Here is a 19,881-nt window from a genome sequence, read left to right as displayed (position 1 = left end):
ATGGTAAAATATGGTAATATATCATACATTTACATATGCTTAGTTTAAATTTGAATTATTTTGTCCTGCAATCAATGACTAATACTATTTTTTATCTGCCATATACTGCAAGTTCACAATTTTTTTTTATTATTCCTTTCGCAAAACCGACAAAACAGCGTTCATTTTGTAGCACTACCTATTGGCCAAATGTTTTGAACAACTCTATTGTAAATAATTCAGCTATGAAAAATTGTAAATTTGGACTCTGTCTGTAATTTTGCAAACAAAATATTTTAATTATTCAAACTTATTCATAAAGAGCGTCCTCTTTTGACCCTTAGCTGACTGGATGTCTCTAGGCTACCTTTAGTAGCCTACTGTACGGAATATAATGAAGGAGATTTTGCATAGTGCTGCATCATAGGCGTGTTTGCATAACCCTTCCCACTACTCCTGCACTTCTTCATCCACTTTTACAGTTCACTGTCAGACAGCTGCTTTTTAGAATAATTTCGTATCGCGTGAAGTTCCACGACACAAAAACGATGAACTTCCTCTAGGTTCGCACAGATGTTTTTGCTCCAAGGCAACTAATTGCAATACACTGAGAATCTCTCGCTCTTGTGTGTGTAACGTGATGCAGTAGTTTCCGTAAATGGTCTTTACTCGATGGCGACAGTTCGGTGGTACTGAGCCGCATGAGGTGCAGCTCGTGCTCCTCAGCAGGAACATTTCACTTAACGAGCCACTTGACAGCAGTATATTTGAGTAGGTTTTACTTTTTGTTCAGTGGCAGGACGGTAAAAACATCATTTCCATGTGCCTGACTTCATTCGCGGATACTGCATTTTCTACAGAAGAATGACTTCAGTGTGGAAAAGATTGCAAAGAGTTGGCAAAAAGGCCACTAAATTTCAGTTCGTGGCTTCGTATCAAGAACTTGTTCTGGAATGTACAAAGAAATGGTAAGTTATGATTTCTTTTCCGTTATAGCGCGTGCTTCCTAAATACGCAGTGCTGAAGGGCGGTTCTTCTGACTGAAACAGTACCATGCGCTCACTGTATCTTATCATAATTTAACGTGGGTAATGTAAATGACTGTGAATAGAACAATTTACACAGCCCTCGATATTTAGAATGTATTTGAAATGCTTTTTAGAACGTTGACAGCCACACACCTCCACTTCCGCCTCCATCACTCGCGCTGTCAACATCGAACATATTATGAACATCCATCATGCTCATTTAAGCAGAATAAAGTGCTGCATCTTTTCATTTTTATTTGCCTGACTCACATAAGAGGGAGTTATCGTTGTTTCATTGTTTCAAATTGAGTGGGGTTGCTTTTGTTTTCTGTTTAGGGGTTGCATTGGTCTTTTTTTCGTTTATTGATATATAATGAGAGCTTAAAAGAGCATTGAATTTATCTTGACTTCACTCTTAAATAGTCAGGAAAATAATTTATAGCAATTTTTCTTTCAAAAAAGTTTTCTATGTAAGCATTATTGAGGTAAGAGAATTAAATAATTTGATTATTTCAGCGTCTTGATCAGGAACCAGCTGTTGACAGACAGGGAGTGTTTCTGCCCTCACATTCATTAGTGACACACACGTGTCATATATCTTTTGTTATCATCAAAGACAGCACTATCAGGAGGAATTCAGTCTGATTGGATTTTAAAAAAAGATACTGTTTTTCAATCATAAATACAAAGCGAAGACAAAAAAGGTGTCTTTAAATCAATGCAATCAAATTACTTCATCATCACTACACCATATACACAAGAGCAACAGTGAGTGGAAATCTTGGGTGCATCATCCATCAACATTGCAGTCATATAATGCAGTATAAGACAATATACAAGATGCACAATATGTTCTTGAGTGCTTCCATTGGACTGGAGGCTTTGTGTTTTAATCGATTTGGCGATATTAACTATATTTTCTGAACAAGTCATGGCCTGGCAAATTAAGCAACCCTTCATTATGCAATAGCTTGTCATCTGAATCACAATGTGTCATTTCTCCCTAGTGTTAAGCGGTATATGAGATTAGTACTAACTCTGCCATGGAAAGTCTAGATATGAGTTATTCTTTCTTATTTAATATAGACTCATATTTAAACTTTCAACATTGTTATTGGAAAGGAAGGGTTAATAGTGGGTTAATAGTAAACTTGAGCAGTCGTAATGGTTGTTATCACTTAATGAGCTTTCAGCTGATGTCCAATGTCCTAGATTCTCTTGCAACACTGAGGAAAGAAATTCCTATATCTTGTCCAGGGCTTTTTTCTGACTTAAACATGTGTATTGCAGTACAGCTTACTTAAAATCTCTTTTGTAATGATACTCAGTGTTTCTAAAGGTAAAAAGAAACTACAGAATGTGTATTTCTGTAAACACGTCTGATCTTGTGCAGCTCAAGGGATGATTTATTGTATAGCTGTGATTTTCATATACTGCCAGTGGGCCAAAGTCTGTTGATGTTACGCCACAGCTGAGAAGGGTGTGAGCAGGAGATATTAGACAGCTGAAACTGACACAGCGGCTGCTTCTGATGGGGGTAATAACTCGAACGGGTGTGTGTATGTGAGCAAGTGCGTGTTTATCTGACATTTACTTTACATGTCAAAGTGAAAAAAAAGGAGTTGCAGAAAGAAAATCACAGAAAGAGAACTAATATTTCCAACCAGGCTGGCAGTCTATTTTTACGTCCTTCCACGCTCTACCCATGTTCCCCCTCTTCTCCTCCTAATTTATCCATTTAGACCGTTCTGCCCTGTTGCTATTACTAGCTGTAACCTGAGTAAGAGTTGGGTCTCGCTTCTCTTTGTGTTGCATTTCATGCTGCTACTGACACACATATTAAGTTTACCTTTGCAAACATCAATGCGAACAATATTGATCCAGCTGTACTGTGACATTTACATCTGGATCACATTTATTAAGAATCGTATGGGTGAGTGTTAAGGGATATTATTAATTTTCCCTTCTTTGAATCTCATGCCATTTCAAACCTGTTTGACCTTCTTAGGAATGCAAAATTAGCTCTTTCTTTTCATATTCTGGGCATGGTTTTCCATGCAATTACAATTTTTAACAAGAAGGGACTAGGGTCACCTGTCGCCTTTGGCTTCCTCAGTTGGGTACTCTAAAATTTCAACTAAATATTATCCAAATAAATTTAATTACTAAACTAAATTAACTACATCAACTAAATTACTGATCTGCCCACATTGTTGCTATATGACAATTGAAATAAGCTAGATGGCATACCCATTTTCTCCAGAGCGGCTGTACAGTCGAATCAAGTTGCATTATTTCCTGTTAACACTGTAAAGCTGCTTTGAAACAATCAGCATTGTAAAAAAGTGCTATATAAATAAAGTTGACTTGACTTAAAGCACCATAACATATCTTAAAAGTGGTCCATGTGACTTGTTTCCATCCGCCTATTTTGTGATATCACAAAAAAATGCTGTATGGAAATGACAAGATAAGCATAAATTCTAAAAATGTGCATACAAAACTGTGTTTAATTGAGGTGGTTAATTTTTATCCGATAAGAAGATATGCACATAAACTTAGAAAAGACAGAAACACATTTACTGAATAAATTACAAAAAAACAAAAAAAGGCCTAAGCCACAGTCTGCCATTTTAATGACCTCCGGACTCATGATTGCATTCTCAAACAAAATAACATGATAGCATTTATTGCATAAAAAAGAGCCACAGTGCAGTCCGATTGCAACAACTTCCATTTTTATTTGATATTTTGCACCAATTTCCAGGGAAGTGTCAATTAAGTTCCCTTGAACACATGGGATAGAAACTCTGCTTTACTCGCTAATCTTTTATGTGATCATTCTAATTTTGCGCTTAAGTTAAATTTGCAATTTTGGTGGGAAACATATAGCTATTACATTTTTTACATTTTTTATTTGAAATAAATATATTTCAAATAAATGCTGTTCTTTTGAACTTTCTCTTCATTTAAAATAAAATTAAAAAACAACCATATTTTTTTACAAAAATATTAAACAACTGTTTTCAGCATTGATAATAATACTAAGATTTTTTTTTTACTGCGCTACAAATCAGTATATTACACCATAATAGATCATGTGACTCTGAAGAAACGAGTAATGATGCTTAAAAATCAGTAATCACAGTTTATAATTACATTTTGCTTTGGTTGTCATGCTTAATGACAACCCTCATAACCCAAAATATAAATTGCCGTTATTAAATGTGAACCGCTGTTTGTAAACACAGTGAGACTTGAGTGAGATCAGAGGCCAACACCCCTTGTGCTGTTAGCCAAAGTCAGCACGATCACGTGACCTTGCCGAGTTTCCTCCAATTCTTTCTTAATACATTGAGCATGACACTGAAAAGCTCAGAGGTGTACAATGGGCTCACATCTGAACAATTCACTACCAAAGGGCAAGTTTATTTAGGAAACATGTGCCAAAGCTGATGTTTTCATGTGCAGTGTAGTGTACGCTTGGTAAATATGATTTCCATTCATTTGTTTTTAAAGCTCCACACGTATTGATTTGCATTTTTCCCTGGAATATATCATCATAATTTTCTGGAAATCAGATATATGTCTTATCTAGGTCTACAGGGTGCCGTGCAACCTCAATAAACAGACTTTAACTTTATAGGAACAGCTTTGTTTCTTAAACTTTTTACATTTTTATGTGGCAGCATCGGTAGCAATGAAATGTGATAGATACCACATGTCCCATATGACACCAAATTGAAATTGTATTTATTTGGTAAGACAAAGTTTCATTCCTCGCTCGGTTATTTGTTCTTGGTGCTTGTTTATGAGTAAAAGGTTTGTCCAGTTTGGATTCGTGTGGTGTGCAAGGCCCTGCATCACGTGCTCTTGTTTTGTTTTGGGTTTGAAACAGTTGGCAGCATTTATTGATTCCTTTCTGCCTCTGGGTAACACTGGGAGACCAGATCACAAGATCTGTTTACTGCATGTAGCTTTTTATTGTAGACACATACACAAACAAGCAATGCTACAGTGGCTTTCTAAAGATCATTTCATATAGACTTTATATTTACTTCCCGCTATTTTAAGCAAGTATTTTAAAAATGATAGTCTCATTGTAAAAGTCTTCATCAATAGTAATTAAAGGATCCATTATTCAACTTGTAAGCTCCCACTAAACACTCTTTTTTTATTATAGGCAACCAGACAAACTGAGAATAGTGTGGACAAGGAGGAACAGACGCATTTGCTCCAAGGTACAAAGAAAACAATCTTTAATTGTCTTAAAAATCTTAAAAACATATCATATAAAAAAAGAAAAAAAAGAAAAGAAATATAAGCCTAGTTCCAGAACAATTATTTGTAAAAGCAAGGTTAATTTAGTTTATTGCTATATCTTTCTGCCCAAGCTTTCAGTCAGAACAGTATACAGTGTAGAACACTTTAAATTATGTTTAACAATGCTTTATTTACAGTGATTTACAAATGCTTACAATGATTACAGCTGTACACTGTGGATTGTTAAGACTGACAGTGTTATTTTCTCATCAGCTTCATTCATGGCAGCCAGGCATCAAAAATCCCTACAGGGGAATGGTGGTGTGGCCCGTACCTGAGAATGTGGACATTACCGTCACACTCTACAGGGTATAACACGGCTTATTATTAGCTATACGATATATAGAAATATATTATCAGAAAATTTGTAGAATTTTTTGAATATGCTTTTGTTTCACAGGACCCACATGCAGATGAGTTTGAAGACAAGGAATGGACATTTTTCATTGAGAATGTAAGTTTATTTTTATTTTTATAAATATGGCATTTCTATATATGTATACATACACTCACCTAAAGGATTATTAGGAACCCCTGTTCAATTTCTCATTAATGCAGTTATCTAATCAACCAATCACATGGCAGTTGCTTCAATGCATTTAGGGGTGTGGTCCTGGTCAAGACAATCTCCTGAACTCCAAACTGAATGTCAGAATAGGAAAAAAATGTGATTTAAGCAATTTTGAGAGTGGCATGGTTGTTGGTGCCAGACGGGCTGGTCTGAGTATTTCACAATCTGCTCAGTTACTGGGATTTTCACCAACAATCATTTCTAGGGTTTACAAAGAATGGTGTGAAAAGGGAAAAACATCCAGTATGTAGCAGTCCTATGGGCGAAAATGCCTTGTTTATGCTAGAAGTCAGAGGAGAATGGGCCGACTGATTGAAGCTGATAGAAGAGCAACTTTGACTGAAATTACCACTTGTTACAACCAAGGTGTGCAGCAAAGCATTTGTGAATCCACAACACACACAACCTTTAGGCGGATGGGCTACTACAGCAGAAGACCCCACCGGGTACCACTCATCCCCACTACAAATAGGAAAAAGAGGCTACAATTTGCACAAGCTCACCAAAATTGGACAGTTGAAGACTGGAAAAATGTTGCCTGGTCTGATGTGTCTCGAATTTGGCGTAAACAGAATGAGAACAGGCATCCATCATGCCTTTTTACCACTGTGCAGGCTGGTGGTGGTGGTGTAATGGTGTGGGGGATGTTTTCTTGGCACACTTTAGGCCCCTTACTGCCAATTGGGAATTGTTTAAATGCCACGGCCTACCTGAGCATTCTGACCATGTCCATCCCTTTATGACCACCAAGTACCCATCCTCTGATAGCTACTTCCAGCAGGATAATGCACCATGTCACAAAGCTCAAATAATTGTTTTCTTGAACATGACAATGAGTTCACTGTGCTAAAATGGCCCCCACAGTCAGCAGATATCAACCCAATAGAGCATCTTTAGTATGTGGTGGAACGGGAGCTTCGTGCCCTGGATGTGCATCCCACAAATCTCCATCAACTGCAAGATGCTATCCTATCAATATGGGCCAACATTTCTAAAGAATGCTTTCAGCACCTTGTTGAATCAATGCCACGTTCAATCAATGCCAAATCAATGCCATGCTACATTCAAAGTCTTCTAGGTGGAAATAAATTTAATGTTATTTCCATCAAGAGTTCCATCCCTTTTTGGTCAAGATCTTGTATTAACAACACAGAGTGTGTGTGTAATGTGATTTTTTCTTTTCTTTTATTGTTATTATTCCTTAAGTTAAATTAAACTGCATTAACCTTCTCTAATGTTCTACAGGAGACAGCTAAGGGTAGTCGAAAAGTTCTGGCATCTGTGGACTTGAACATAAAGAAGTTTGCCAGCGCAACACACTCACAGACAGACCTGATGCTCAAAATGAAGCCTCTGTCGGTAAAGGTGGTGGAGGCCACGCTGAAGCTCTCCTTATCCTGTGTGTTCCTCAAGGAGGGGAAAGCTACGTGAGTTCTCCCTGTTGACCTCATCCATGTGGAATTCTTGTTTAGGAAGTTATAACACTTGCATGTCGAGTTTAATTATCTAGATTCAATCATGCAAATTGATTGTGACCATAGCAAATCTTTTTATGATAGAATGCAAGAAAATGTTTGCAAAAACAAAAGACAGCACATTCTTTGATTTTGAATACAAATACTTGAAGTGTGTTTAAATACAAAAAGAAAAATGGTTTGCTGCTAGACACGGGGGTGGGTTAATTTTCTGGTTTCTTTGCTGACATTTGCTGGTCAAGAAGCAGAGCAGTCTCTGCTAATCTCCAGTCCTAATCTCCATTAGATCAAATAACTTTACATAGCTTCTAGAAAGAACACATAAAGGTTTTCACAGCAGATTCATTGAAGTACCTACATCTCTTGACAAATAACCTTCATATCCCCTCACAGTTCTTGACAGTTATGGGTTTCCTCTGTAGGGACGAGGACATGCAGAGTCTCGCCAGTCTGATGAGTGTAAAACCAACAGACATCGGGAACCTGGACGACTTTAATGAGAGTGATGAAGAGGAAGATAAGAGATCCAGTACTGGGCTTAATCTCAATACTGCAGCCCCAGGTATAAAAAACAAAAACAATGAACATATACAATTGGGACCAAACATGAGAACATGGAAATCATACTCATGTCTTGTATTCCTTATCTTAAATTCTTATTCCTCTGCCGTCTTGCATGAATCACTGTGGATGCATGCATATTTTCTCTAACCATAGTAACCCTTACTTCCTCACATGCTAGAACTTCTCCTTCTCTCTTTCTCTCACTGTCAGCATCCCACCTTCCTCTTCGACCAACACGCTCCCAAGAAAAGAGACCTGCCTCTCTAAAGAGTCCTTCAGCAATAGGTACTTATATTTACATATGCTCTTTGCATATTCTCTCTCTACACTCTTTTCATATTAATATATGTTTCTTTCTTTATAAAAATATGTTTGCATAAAATTGGATCACATCCAATTAATTAATATCCCTAGAATGTTTGAGGAATATTAATTTTCACTGATGTGGTTTTGTTGCATTATTATCACATTCATTCTTTGTCCTTCATTGCTTTGACTGGCATTTCATCATACATTTCATGAAAATATAAAATTTTAATGTAAATGGTGAAGTTCACCTCTCAAATAAAAATACAATGATTTGCTCACCATCATGTTGTTGGCAGGACCCTCTTCTCTTTTATTCCTGGAACACAAAAGACATTTTGAAAAGTTTACGTTTCTTAACATGCATTGTGAAATCTAGAATTGGGTCACAATTCGATTCGATTTGATTAGATTATTTTAGAATGGTGCTTAATATTTCCAAAAATATGAAATAAATGTAACTGGAAAGAACTTGCATTAGTCAAATATAAAAAAACAACAAAAACAAAACAACAAAAACAGATGCATCAGGATCACAGATTCACAGCTTTGCCACCACAGGAAAAAAAGTACATTTTAAAATATATCAGAATAGAAAACATTTATTTTAAATTGTTTATTATAATGCAGCCTTGGTGAGCATAAGAGACTAAAAAATAAATTAAAAAATCTTACCAACTCTAAACGTTTGAACATTAGTAAAAGTAGGGAATGTACTTTTTACAAAGTTTCTTTTTTTGTGGACAGAAATGGTTACTGTGAACCGTAGTTGAAAAAGTTAATTGAATTCTCCTTTAGCATTACACAGAAAAATAACAGCGTACAAGTTTATAATTACATGAGGGTCAGAAAATATGACAAATATTATCTTTGGGTGAATTAACACTTGAAATGTATTTTATGGTAATGCACCACCATCCTTAATGATACATTCCTGACATTTCTCTCTCTCACCTCTATCTACTCTTTTGCCTTATTCTGTATCCATCCTGTTTTACTTTTACTCTTTTGCACTCTTTGTCCCTCCATTTTTCATGCTAACCTCAGTCAGTGGTAAGGAGAGGCCTGCTGGTGGTGTCCCCTCACGCCCAGTGTCTGGCACTATCCATAACCCTGCCCTGCCAGCACGTCCACCTTTACCCACTCCACCCAGTCCAACCCCTCGCACCATGCCCTCACCCGCCCGCTCCAGACCACCACGTCCACCACCCATTGCCCAGGCCCCACCTTACTCACCCACAGAGCAAAATTCTTCTGGTTTGCTCCCCCCAGCATTGCCCAAAGTCTTCCAGCTGTCCCCTGGCTCAGGTACCATAGATCACTGGAGGTCAGCAAGTCGCTAATACTGTTGGATGCTAGTTGACATTCCTACTTAATTACAGTTATTTGTATGTATTATAATATGGCTTCTGTGGTAACAACATGTACTTCAATTTGAAGATGAAGTTCTTCTTATCTGATAAAAACACCAGCTTCTCAGCTTCAACACCAAAGTTTGGGATTTTTTTCCCCAAAAGAAATAATTCCTCCTTTTTTATTTCAGCTTTGCAGGGGGAAAATGGCATTGTACATTTTGTAATTACATTTACAATGTGTCTAAAGCACTACACAAATGGTAATTGTTTCATTTGAGAAAGTAAAGCCATTTTAGCATTTACAGGTAGTCTGTATATTGGTATTTTCTTCCAACACTCATGAGACAATTCCTGGCTGATTTACCTACTGTTTACCTACTGAAAACCACCATGGTAATACTCATCTCTTGTCTCTGAGTTTAAATGAGTTTAACTGAGTTGAAATGTTTTGATCGCTATGTTTGTGGTGAAATTGTTTCAGAGAACTGAGAACTGAAATTCACTATGGCCACATACGCATTGCAATTTTTTAATAGCGACAACTGCATTTAAAAAGAACAAAGAGTAGCAAGGGCCATATTTAGCTGCAGTGTGCAAGTTTACTGACTTCCACATTCATGTGTTTTATCACAGACGACCCATGCAAATGTTCTTTTATAGTCTTCACCCAGAGAAACCAATCTTATAGTGCTTATGCATCTCTGTGTTTCTCTACAAAGCCTGGACTTTTTGTATTGTTTCTCTGTCTGTTTTTCCTCTATTATTGTTTCCAGCTCCTGTGTCTTTTCCAAGAAGACTGTCAGGCTCCGAAGCCCCTCTGGAGAGTCCCGTGACCTCCGACTATCCTCTGCTCAAACTCCCTCGGGCTTCTCTTTCTTCTCCTTCTGATCCCTTCCTCTCTCACTCTCCCTCTCCTCCCACTGTGCTCCAGAAAGGTAAAAGCTCATGAACATGTGAAGCTTTTAAACATGTGAAGGCTAGATGCAATTCAAAGTACAAGTACTGTAATTCTAATTGTAATAGTACATTTTAGTCTGATTGGACTCTAAAGGAAACTTAAGATAGCTTTTGGAGAAGTCAGATGTATTTCCTCTTAGCCACTGTCTCTCTTGTTCTCACTTTTTGTGAATCTCTGACTAATTTTCTTCTTTCACGTGGTTTGCGTCCTCTTTGTGTCATTGCACTTCTGTCTCAGATTCTTTTGGAGCACCTCACACCAATGTTTTTAAGCCCAAGATTGTCCCCGGTGCTCGCCCTGTATCCCCCACTCCTGTCCCACTCGAACCCCAAACTTCTTCCCCCTCTCTCTCTGACACGCTTAAGCGTCCATCTGCTGGCAGTGTGCCAGGTATTGATAAATCTTCCAGACTGCATGTAAACAGTAGACTCACGCATCAATACTAAAGTACATTTAACAAGTGCACTTTAGGTATTCATGAAATATGCTGAATATTTTTTCACTAAATGAAAATGTAGATTTAATGTTACTATAATACTTGTAAAATAGTTAATTCTGCTTTCTAAAGACTGGTCAGAAATTGTAAAAATTGAAATTATTATTATTTTTGTAATACAAAAAAGTAAATCTGCATATATTTTTGAAAAAATAAATAAAGATATTTTAATTTACTTTAGTGCAATGACATGATAAAAGTTACTTTTTAAAACAATCATTTAATTTTGTCTTTAAAGTGTCTACATAATTATTATGCAAGTCGATATTCTGATCCAATTTTTTCCAAGCACATTTTATGAATTCTAAACCACATCAATCTTAATAACTACTATTAATTTTGTATATAATTTTCTATAAGTGATATATTATTGTTAATGAGGGCTGGAAGTGAAAAATGCATAAATAAATGAATATATTGCTGCCTTTATTCTTTAAGAAAGGGCTTTAAGAAAGGGCCAATCATCATGTGATTGTCGATATTGACTATTTGCTTCAGATTTTCACTCAAACTCTGCCTATAACACTTGATCAAGTAATGCCTGTTATTTAGGTTTATCCCTCATTTATATATCCCAAAATCTTCCTTTGCCTGTTTTACTTCTTTATATATAATTTCCGTCTTTTTCTCACAGTATTTGCAGAGCTAAATGAGCGGACAGTGGCGGTTTCTTCATCTCCCTTCTTCAGCGTCCCTCTAAATGAATCTGCGACTCCTGTTCCTTTGCTGAGCAAACCAGATCTTGAAGCTCTTTGTGAAACATCTTTCCCTTCTTGTCAACTTCCCAAGCCATCTCCACCTCCCTCTTCCTCCCTTTCGTACTCCATCAGCAAACCCGTACCTGTCTCTTTTACCTCAGCAACTGTCTCCTCCTCTACCTCTGCGCTTGCCCTGTCAACCACTGATGCTCTCACAAATGCCCCCTGCTGTTCACCTCAATCCTCTTCTGCACGGTCAGGTACTAAACTGCTTATCGATTGCTTTAAAAGAGATCGTAATAGGAACTAGTGTGATTGGTAAAAAGTCTTAACTGATAAGATTTATTTTGCAATTAAGGGTACATTTACACAACTTTTTCCTTTGTTCTTTTCAAAATAAACATGTAATATGTATCTGCATGACGTCTTTGTTTTCACAAATTCATGCCTATGTAGTTTAATCAATAACTGTATCATCATAACTTGCACTTTGAAACCAGTTTTCAAAAGTTCGCGTTTCAGGTCTCTAAAACCCTGTTGTCATGTAAATGAATGGCCAAAGCACAACAGTTTTCTGTTTTTAGTTGAAAACTGCTGTGTAAAGGGCCCCTAAATCACATCTATCATCAATATAAGGTGTTTGTTGTAACTAGCTGTATCCACCTCAAACAACTAGATGTTGTTTGCTTTAATTTATGTGTGCCATGTCATGATAGATTATCCCACCCCAGACACACTCTCATTGGTCCAAAATCCCACTCAAGATGCTGCTTATTTACATAGGACTCTACAATGACCTTTTTTCACTCACCTCATCTCAAATCTGCAGTTGTTTTTGAAAATTAATTCAATAATTAAAACTGAATAGAACTCAGTACATAAATAAAATTTTACTTTATTGTATGTCAATTGTTTTCCAGAAATACCCAGGGAGCTCAACACGCTTGCAGAAGAGGATCAAACAAATCCATTTTTACAAGGTGAATAAGTATTCTGCACTCTTGTTATTAATCATGTAAATGGCCTGAAAATAAATGAACCCCAAATAGATTAAGATTGATTAGCTTTTAATAATTATTCTGATTGAATGTGTTATGTTCCACAGATTTACTCACTGAAGAACTGAAGCCCTCCGAGCCCAAACAAGATCAGCATCACTCCTCTCGGACTGTCTGCAGCATTAGCATTGCGAATCAACAATCTCCTTCCTCCCTCCGTCAACCAGAAACCAGCAACACTGAAAGAAAAGAGCTTAGCCCTGCCACAGCTGTAAAAAGGTGGGCTATTAAACATATATTTTTTTTGTTTTGGCATCAAGTATAATTCACTAACATACATTTTAACTATAGAATTCAGTAAAAACGAATATAATATCAGCTTTGCAGACACAGTCTGATTGTCATAGGTGTATTCAGCATTTATTTTGCTCTGTTTATAATGCATGAATGTGCATAATGCTTAATATTGTCACCAGATTTAACTCTTTAAATGAGAAAAATTGTTCCTTAATAACAATAGGGCAAATGCATGACCTTGTGATGAGCCCATCATAAACAGACCGTGACATTTGCCTACATCAGCTGTGCAAATGTTTAAACTTTCCATTGCTTATTCTCACCACTCCAATCCTGCATCTATCTCATTTGTCCGTTTTTTCGCCACTAACACTGCTGCCACACAAAGTGCTGTCTAAGGAAAAGCTGCATCTAATCTTACCAAACATCACCATGCTTTGTGGCTTCTCACCCCATATTTCCCACCTTTGACACAAAGTATCTTTGTCCCCCAGTCTTGGGCCTGTTGGCAAGTTATCTTTAGACACATCTGGAGTACAGCCTGTGGAAACTTCCAGATCTGAGGAACTGGACATTGGGACTGTCCCTCCTCCACACCCATTCTCCACTCCAGGAACAATACCTCACTCATCGGCGGCTTCCACTCTTACAGAGAAAAATCGATACGTTTTTATTGCAGAGAAACCACCTTTGGCTGAGGAAGAGCCGGATTTTAAAATTGCCGATTTTGATAAGGTGACCATGACCTCTCAACTCATTAAAGATGCTACTGTTAGCAGACGCCCTGAGAAAGAACCACTCAAAATTGACACTGAACAGCCAATGCAGTCCAGTCTGGTTAAAACCTTTTCAACAACCCATGATTACTCACTAAAGCAAGCAGAAAACACAATAATTAAATCAGCAGGGGAAGTTCGTCCAAAAGAGGAACCGAAGGAGCAGAATGTGAAGGGTGCTCTGCTTTGTGCTGACCTCAACAAGTCAGATGAGGACAAGATAATCAAGAAATTTTCCTCAACTGTGGTTACCCCAACAGAACAAAATATTCACAAAGTTTCATCCAGCTCATCACCTCCACAGCAAGTACCTATGGATCTTCCAAGGGAAAAAAGTAAAGTGTGGATGGAAGAAGTCCTTGCATCTAAGGTCGACAGTAGTTTGAGAGAGCAACAGTCCCGTAAGGATCATCTGGACAAGATTTTAACTATTGAAGAAAGGTAAGTGTGTTGCTCCATTGTTACTATTACACTCCCAAACTTGAACTTCCTTCTTATTTGCTACTTACTGTTTCAATAAACCCATATTTGTATTTTAATGGCGTTAATTTGAATAGCTAGGCACATAAAACTCTGTTTTATAGATAACACATTTTAAATATACTAAGTGACCTCACTGATGAACAGATAGGTTTGTTATATCTTCTTCCCCAACCATAAAATTACATCATCCTATCAATTCTCCAGGAATTTATATTCGACTTAATTTCCTAAACTCTTTGCTAAATGCTAATTTCTTTACATTTCTCTATCTGTAACAATTTTCTTCCTGTCTAATTTTTCTGTTCCCTGTTATTCTCTCAGTCAAAATGAAATGGCCTTCACTCCAGCTGAAAGGCCTAGCATTAGCCTCAAAGCAGCTGCCCCTCAGATATCACCTCTGTCCAAAGAGCTTCCTCCCATTCATTCCCAATCCCTGGAGTCCAAAGTCCTTAAATGCATCTCAGAAGAAACTCTAGCAGTCAGTGAACCAGCTGAATCAGAGCTGATTGTGAAGGAGTCAGACAAGAGCATGGAGGATCATTCACTTCCATTCACCCAAGCAGAAGTGCCAATCTGGAGTTCTCTGGAAGAGAAAGTAAAAGATCAGGAGGATGAAGCAAGAGAAGAGGAAATAAATAAGCACAAAGCACCTCACAAGATAACAAAAGAAGAAAATAAATCCGAAGTGTCCTCAAAAAAATCTTTAAATGGAGGGTAAGGACATTTTGACAGTGCCCAACATGGTCTCTAATGTTCAGCCATGGCCGAGTGCTTGCATGCTTGAGTTTTGTCACACATCTCATACAATTAAGGGTGTTAAAATTGTATTTTGCTTTTGTGCACTCTCATGTGACAATAAGAGAGTGAGTTTCGGCAAGCCATACTTCGATGATTTGGATATAAACTTTCTGATATTGGTGTTATAGCAGGCAAAATGAATGTGGATAAAGGGTCTTTGATGCATGTTTGATCAAAACAAGGTAGGTAAAATGTGTCATAAACCCTATTCCTTACCTCACAGTGAAGTAAACCAAATCGAGGATCCTGAGAATCTCGTTTTAACTGAACCAGTGTCCCAGCAGCCCTCCAATGTCCTAAAAGCCCAATCATCTGAGACTATTAAGGAAGAGAGAAAAGAAGCTGTTAAAGTCAGTATACAGATCCGTATGAAGCCTTCACTTCCTGTGATCTCCCCTGCTGTTGCTGAAAAGGAAAACAGGACATCACTGCATCTGGAGGAACTTTGCCCTCTGACGCCCAACCTGTCTCTGGATACAGAGTCTGACAGAAATAGTTTAAAGAAAGAGGTCACGATTGAAGCAGAGAGTGTGTTGTGGGCCACAGTAGAGGAGAAAACAAAAGAAAAAGGTGACGAGGTTGATAGCATGGGCAAGTTGATACCAGAAAAAGAGGTCCTGGATAGGGGGTAAGTGCTTGAGGTTAGTTAACCTCACTGCATGGAGTTTTGTGTGGACTGCAAACTATCTGGGCTTGCATAATTTGGGGTCAGAAAGTTTTTTTTTTTTTTTTTTAAACAGTTGATACTTTTATTCTGCAAAGATGCATTGAATAATCTAAATGTTCACTGTAATATTTCACAATGTTGCAGTTTTTATAAAATAAACCCAGACCTCAGACTTTTGAGAGGTAGTGTATATTGACTAACAACATTGACAATTTATTTATTTACACATCTCTTAAAGTAAGCTTTTGGTTTTACTTGCTGGAAGTTGAGATGTTAGCGAGGGAATATTGATACTAAAGGATATTCTTGTCACACCCTTTTTTTGGTCCATGGCAGCCAATGTGGACAGGAAACATCAGAAACCAAGCCAGAGGAGCAAAAGGATTCCTATGCTTTGTCCTCTTCCCACCACAAACTGAATAAAAATGCTATCAGAGACAGCCAGAGAGAAGAAAAGAAAGAGAAGACCACTGAAACGGAAGATTCAGATGATAAGAAGATGCTGCAAACTGGCAGTGAAAGAATTTGGACAGCTCAAGGTGAACCTAGAGATCTGAAGACTGTAGGTGTCTGTTCAGGGACCGAACCTAGCCTTGGGCTTGATGAAGGGAAAGATAGGACCATGGACACCTGCGTACAAGAACAAGACTCTGTTTCTGATCAGGAAGAAGTGTCTGTAGGCTTCATACGGGGGATTTTTGGTGTTCTGTACAAAGGGTAAGTGTGGGAGAATTCTGAGGCTTGCTCAGAGCTACTGTTGCCTTGGCATCTGCATGGCTCTAATTGTGTTTCCTTGAAACAGTGAAAGGTTGTTATTAGGTGTGATTGTGCATTTGCAAGGAAGCTTTTGCATCCACAGTTAGGATGTCCTGTAGTGATGAGAAGCATAGTTTGCTTGATTAAATACTGGTTGGTGATCTTCAAAAATGGACCATATGTGAATGGAAACAATTTGTTTTGTTGTAATTATGTCATTTAAATGTCCTCATCCTATAGTTATGAGACGATGACATCTATACTGCAGCAGCCAAGTGCAGCAGAAACAGATGTTCAAGATGACACGATTTTGGAAAATCAAGATGGATCTGTGGTTGAAATTCTCCCTCCTGAGGCCTTCTGTGACACCAAAATTGAGCATCCAACTGACGATGAGCCCCAGGAACACCTTATTAGGGATTTGTTACCATCTAGCGAGTTACAGATGGATATTCAGACCGCCGAGCCGGTGGCTATGAGCTTGGTGGAGTGCTTGAAATTGGCTGCCAGAGAAACTCAAAGCGGATCCTTGAATTTCAAAGCCCAGGATGAAGGAAGTCCTTCTAAACAGAAAACAGCAATTGAGAAAACCAAAATCCTGGCACCAAAAAGAAATGACAAAAGCATGAAGATGGAATTAAAGTCTAAGAGTATGATATCACATGAAGAGATGAAGGAAGAGCCCTGCTTACCTCTGGAAAGCACAAAAGAAGACATACCTGCTAAGAAAGAGGTGCAATACATCACTGCTATGGAAACAGATCGTCCGGTGACGGTGGTAGAATCTAAGGAAATAAAAATACACAAAAGCCCAAAAAGAAATGAACATGGAGAACTTTTGCTTGGCAAGATGACTCCTGGCAAGACAACGGAAGCAGTTATAAGGCCTTTGGCGGAGTCGGAAGGTTCACAGGAGGAGCTGGAATTTGAACGGGGTCAGGAAGACTTAGGGACAGTGTGGTCTGCTGGCCTATATATGGATGGAGGGTAAGTGCATGACCTCTGCCTGCACTGCCTCTCATTTTTATGACCCTCCTTATATGATCAGCACGATTTTGGCAATGTTCTGTCTGGCTGACAGTCAAGCGCTCTAGTCGTTATTCGTATTTGTCTGTGACTAGGGCTGGTGGTGTCTGTGTGTGACATAAAGCAGGGCATTTAACGTGTCCTATGTCATGGGATGGGTTGGGATGCACTACCAATAAAAAACTGGGTCAAAATATACTTCAGTACTTTATTCAGCAAGGACACATTAAATTGATCAAAAGGGACAGTACATAGATAAATGTAAAATAAATTATATTTATCCTGAAAATATTTAACACAGCACAACTGTTTTTAACATTTATAATGTAAAGACATGCACAAAATCAGCATATTAGAATTATTTTTAAAGGATCGTATAACACTGACAACTGACAATTCAGTTGTAATACTATTTCAAAAATGTCCTTTTTTTAACAGAACTTTTGATCAAATAAATGCAGCCTTGGTGAGAATAAGAGATTTCTTTCTAAAAAAAAAAATCTTACCGACCCCAAACATTTGAGTGGTAGTGTATATATTATGAGCATGAAACATTTTGTGTTGATTCCTTTTTGTAATAGTGCAGGCTTTGATTTTGGGCTCTCTGTGGTTTATCAAAAATGACTAAACAGCAATTTCGCAGCTTGTCTGTCTATTTTGCAACTGCGGCTGCGAGCTTGCAAAAAGTGTTAGGAGAAAACGTTATACTGCGACTATGGGCTAACGCTGCTGTTTGCAGCCCCTTGCTGGCAATGATTGTGCCATTTTCACTTAATTGCATTTTTACTGAAAAACCTTTGCACGCTATAATAACCAAATTGGTAAGGTGCAACATTTTGATATTTTGTTCTGGTGTCCCATTTCTCACAGAACAGAGGAATCCTCAATTCAGCCAATACCACAACCAAGAGATATCACGGCTATACAAACACTAGAAGCACCTCAGAATGCCTTTCCATCAGAATCTGTCTCTATATTAAAAGACACTACACAAAAGGAAAATATTTCTCAACCTGTTAGCAAAGTTATCCCTCCCTGTCAAGATGAGAGTATGCGCTCACCACCCCCAGTGCCTTTACAGGAAGTTGGCCCTGATGCCATCCATCAAGACAGCTGCGTTGTGGCGGCTAACAGACATGTGGTTCCACAATATGATGAAAAAGGAACCACTCCGTCACATGTAACTAAGGAAATGACTACTGTAGAGACGGTTGAGATATGTAATGATGTTGCAAAAGAGATGAGTGTGAATAACTTATCACCACTAGAGGGCGACATTCAAAACACTTTAAAAGTTGAGATGGAAAAAGAGATCCTCACCAAGGAATCAGAAAGCATTTTTGAAGCAGCCACAGTGAGACCAACAGATATAAACGTTGATGAGAATGTTGTTTCGGGGCAGGACATTTCTCCGAGGAGCTCTGTGGTCCCGTGGCCATTTCCCTCTCCTAAACTCGAAAGGAGACATGAGCCAACAAAAGGTACAGAAAGCTCCGGTGTAAAGGATGACGACCTCTCGGAGGAGAACGTCCTGTTAGCAAAGATTCGTCAAATGACAGAAGAGGAGACAACACAGCCTCCTGCTCCTGCTCCACGCTCTAAGAAACGATTGATCCCCTGCAAGTCTGATTTTGAACTTCCTCCAACTCCTCCCCTGGAACTCAAGTCTAGTATAAAACCGCCCATGGATGAGATACAGCCAAATTTAGATCAGACTGAGATCAAAAGTACTACTGGACCTCAACTGTCAGTGATTTCTCTAGAGAAGATAGATGAGAAGACTGACATCAGTCAGTCTCAGACTTCCTCTGTGCCCCTGGAGAATTCTAAGTTAGATGATAGAGAAGCCAATATTAGAAATGCTGTTTTAGATGATAATATTCAGTTAAACAAGCAAGAACAAAATGTCCAGCTGGAATGTATGGCAGCTGAAAGGGAGTGCCAAGATACACCAGCTGTTAAGCCCACAAACCAGACAGAAAACGCAGTAACAGAAGCTGAATCTAAAAACAAGGAACAAGCAGATTTAAGTATTGATAGAAGTGAAGAGGCTCAAGTAGAGCAGGATAGACCACCATCTCCAGTGCCTGATAAATTGTAAGTTTGAGTGGCGTGTGAACACTAAAATTCAGCCTTATTTACAACAACAGAATATGGTATTCAAACAACATAATATGGTTATATTATGTTGTTTGAATACCATATTCAAACAACATAATATGGTTATATTATGTTGTTTGAATACCATATTCTGTTGTTGAACACTACTCTAAATTAATATATAATTGCATGTCTTTTCATTAACCTCAACAATTTAATTTTCACTT

At 38.0% G+C, this 19,881-nt stretch overlaps 1 protein-coding gene across 7 annotated transcripts in view; it reads left to right on the top strand.

Moving 5' to 3' along the window:
- Window positions 1-447: 447 nt before the first annotated feature.
- ehbp1l1b (EH domain binding protein 1-like 1b) overlaps window positions 448-19,881 on the top strand; it is a 28,446-nt gene continuing 9,012 nt past the window's right edge. For 2 of the 7 annotated variants that reach the window (XM_067432494.1, XM_067432493.1), the window contains exons 1-19: window positions 448-947; window positions 5,191-5,248; window positions 5,544-5,639; window positions 5,731-5,784; window positions 7,147-7,328; window positions 7,799-7,938; window positions 8,151-8,225; window positions 9,294-9,554; window positions 10,375-10,536; window positions 10,797-10,949; window positions 11,690-12,013; window positions 12,674-12,733; window positions 12,859-13,030; window positions 13,543-14,265; window positions 14,629-15,021; window positions 15,329-15,733; window positions 16,109-16,489; window positions 16,769-17,515; window positions 18,425-19,651. In XM_067432494.1, the coding sequence (XP_067288595.1) occupies window positions 844-947; window positions 5,191-5,248; window positions 5,544-5,639; window positions 5,731-5,784; window positions 7,147-7,328; window positions 7,799-7,938; window positions 8,151-8,225; window positions 9,294-9,554; window positions 10,375-10,536; window positions 10,797-10,949; window positions 11,690-12,013; window positions 12,674-12,733; window positions 12,859-13,030; window positions 13,543-14,265; window positions 14,629-15,021; window positions 15,329-15,733; window positions 16,109-16,489; window positions 16,769-17,515; window positions 18,425-19,651 (5,717 nt within the window). In that variant the 5' untranslated portion in view covers window positions 448-843. The remainder of the gene's footprint in view (window positions 948-5,190; window positions 5,249-5,543; window positions 5,640-5,730; window positions 5,785-7,146; window positions 7,329-7,798; window positions 7,939-8,150; window positions 8,226-9,293; window positions 9,555-10,374; window positions 10,537-10,796; window positions 10,950-11,689; window positions 12,014-12,673; window positions 12,734-12,858; window positions 13,031-13,542; window positions 14,266-14,628; window positions 15,022-15,328; window positions 15,734-16,108; window positions 16,490-16,768; window positions 17,516-18,424; window positions 19,652-19,881) is intronic. The other 5 variants (XM_067432495.1, XM_067432496.1, XM_067432499.1 and 2 more) reach the window with 5 other exon arrangements.

This window comes from Pseudorasbora parva, chromosome 23 (genome assembly GCF_024679245.1).
Source record: "Pseudorasbora parva isolate DD20220531a chromosome 23, ASM2467924v1, whole genome shotgun sequence".
Classification (NCBI taxonomy): domain Eukaryota; kingdom Metazoa; phylum Chordata; class Actinopteri; order Cypriniformes; family Gobionidae; genus Pseudorasbora; species Pseudorasbora parva.
Note: the sequence above shows the minus strand (reverse complement) of the source record. Positions and strands in the feature narration are given on the sequence as shown.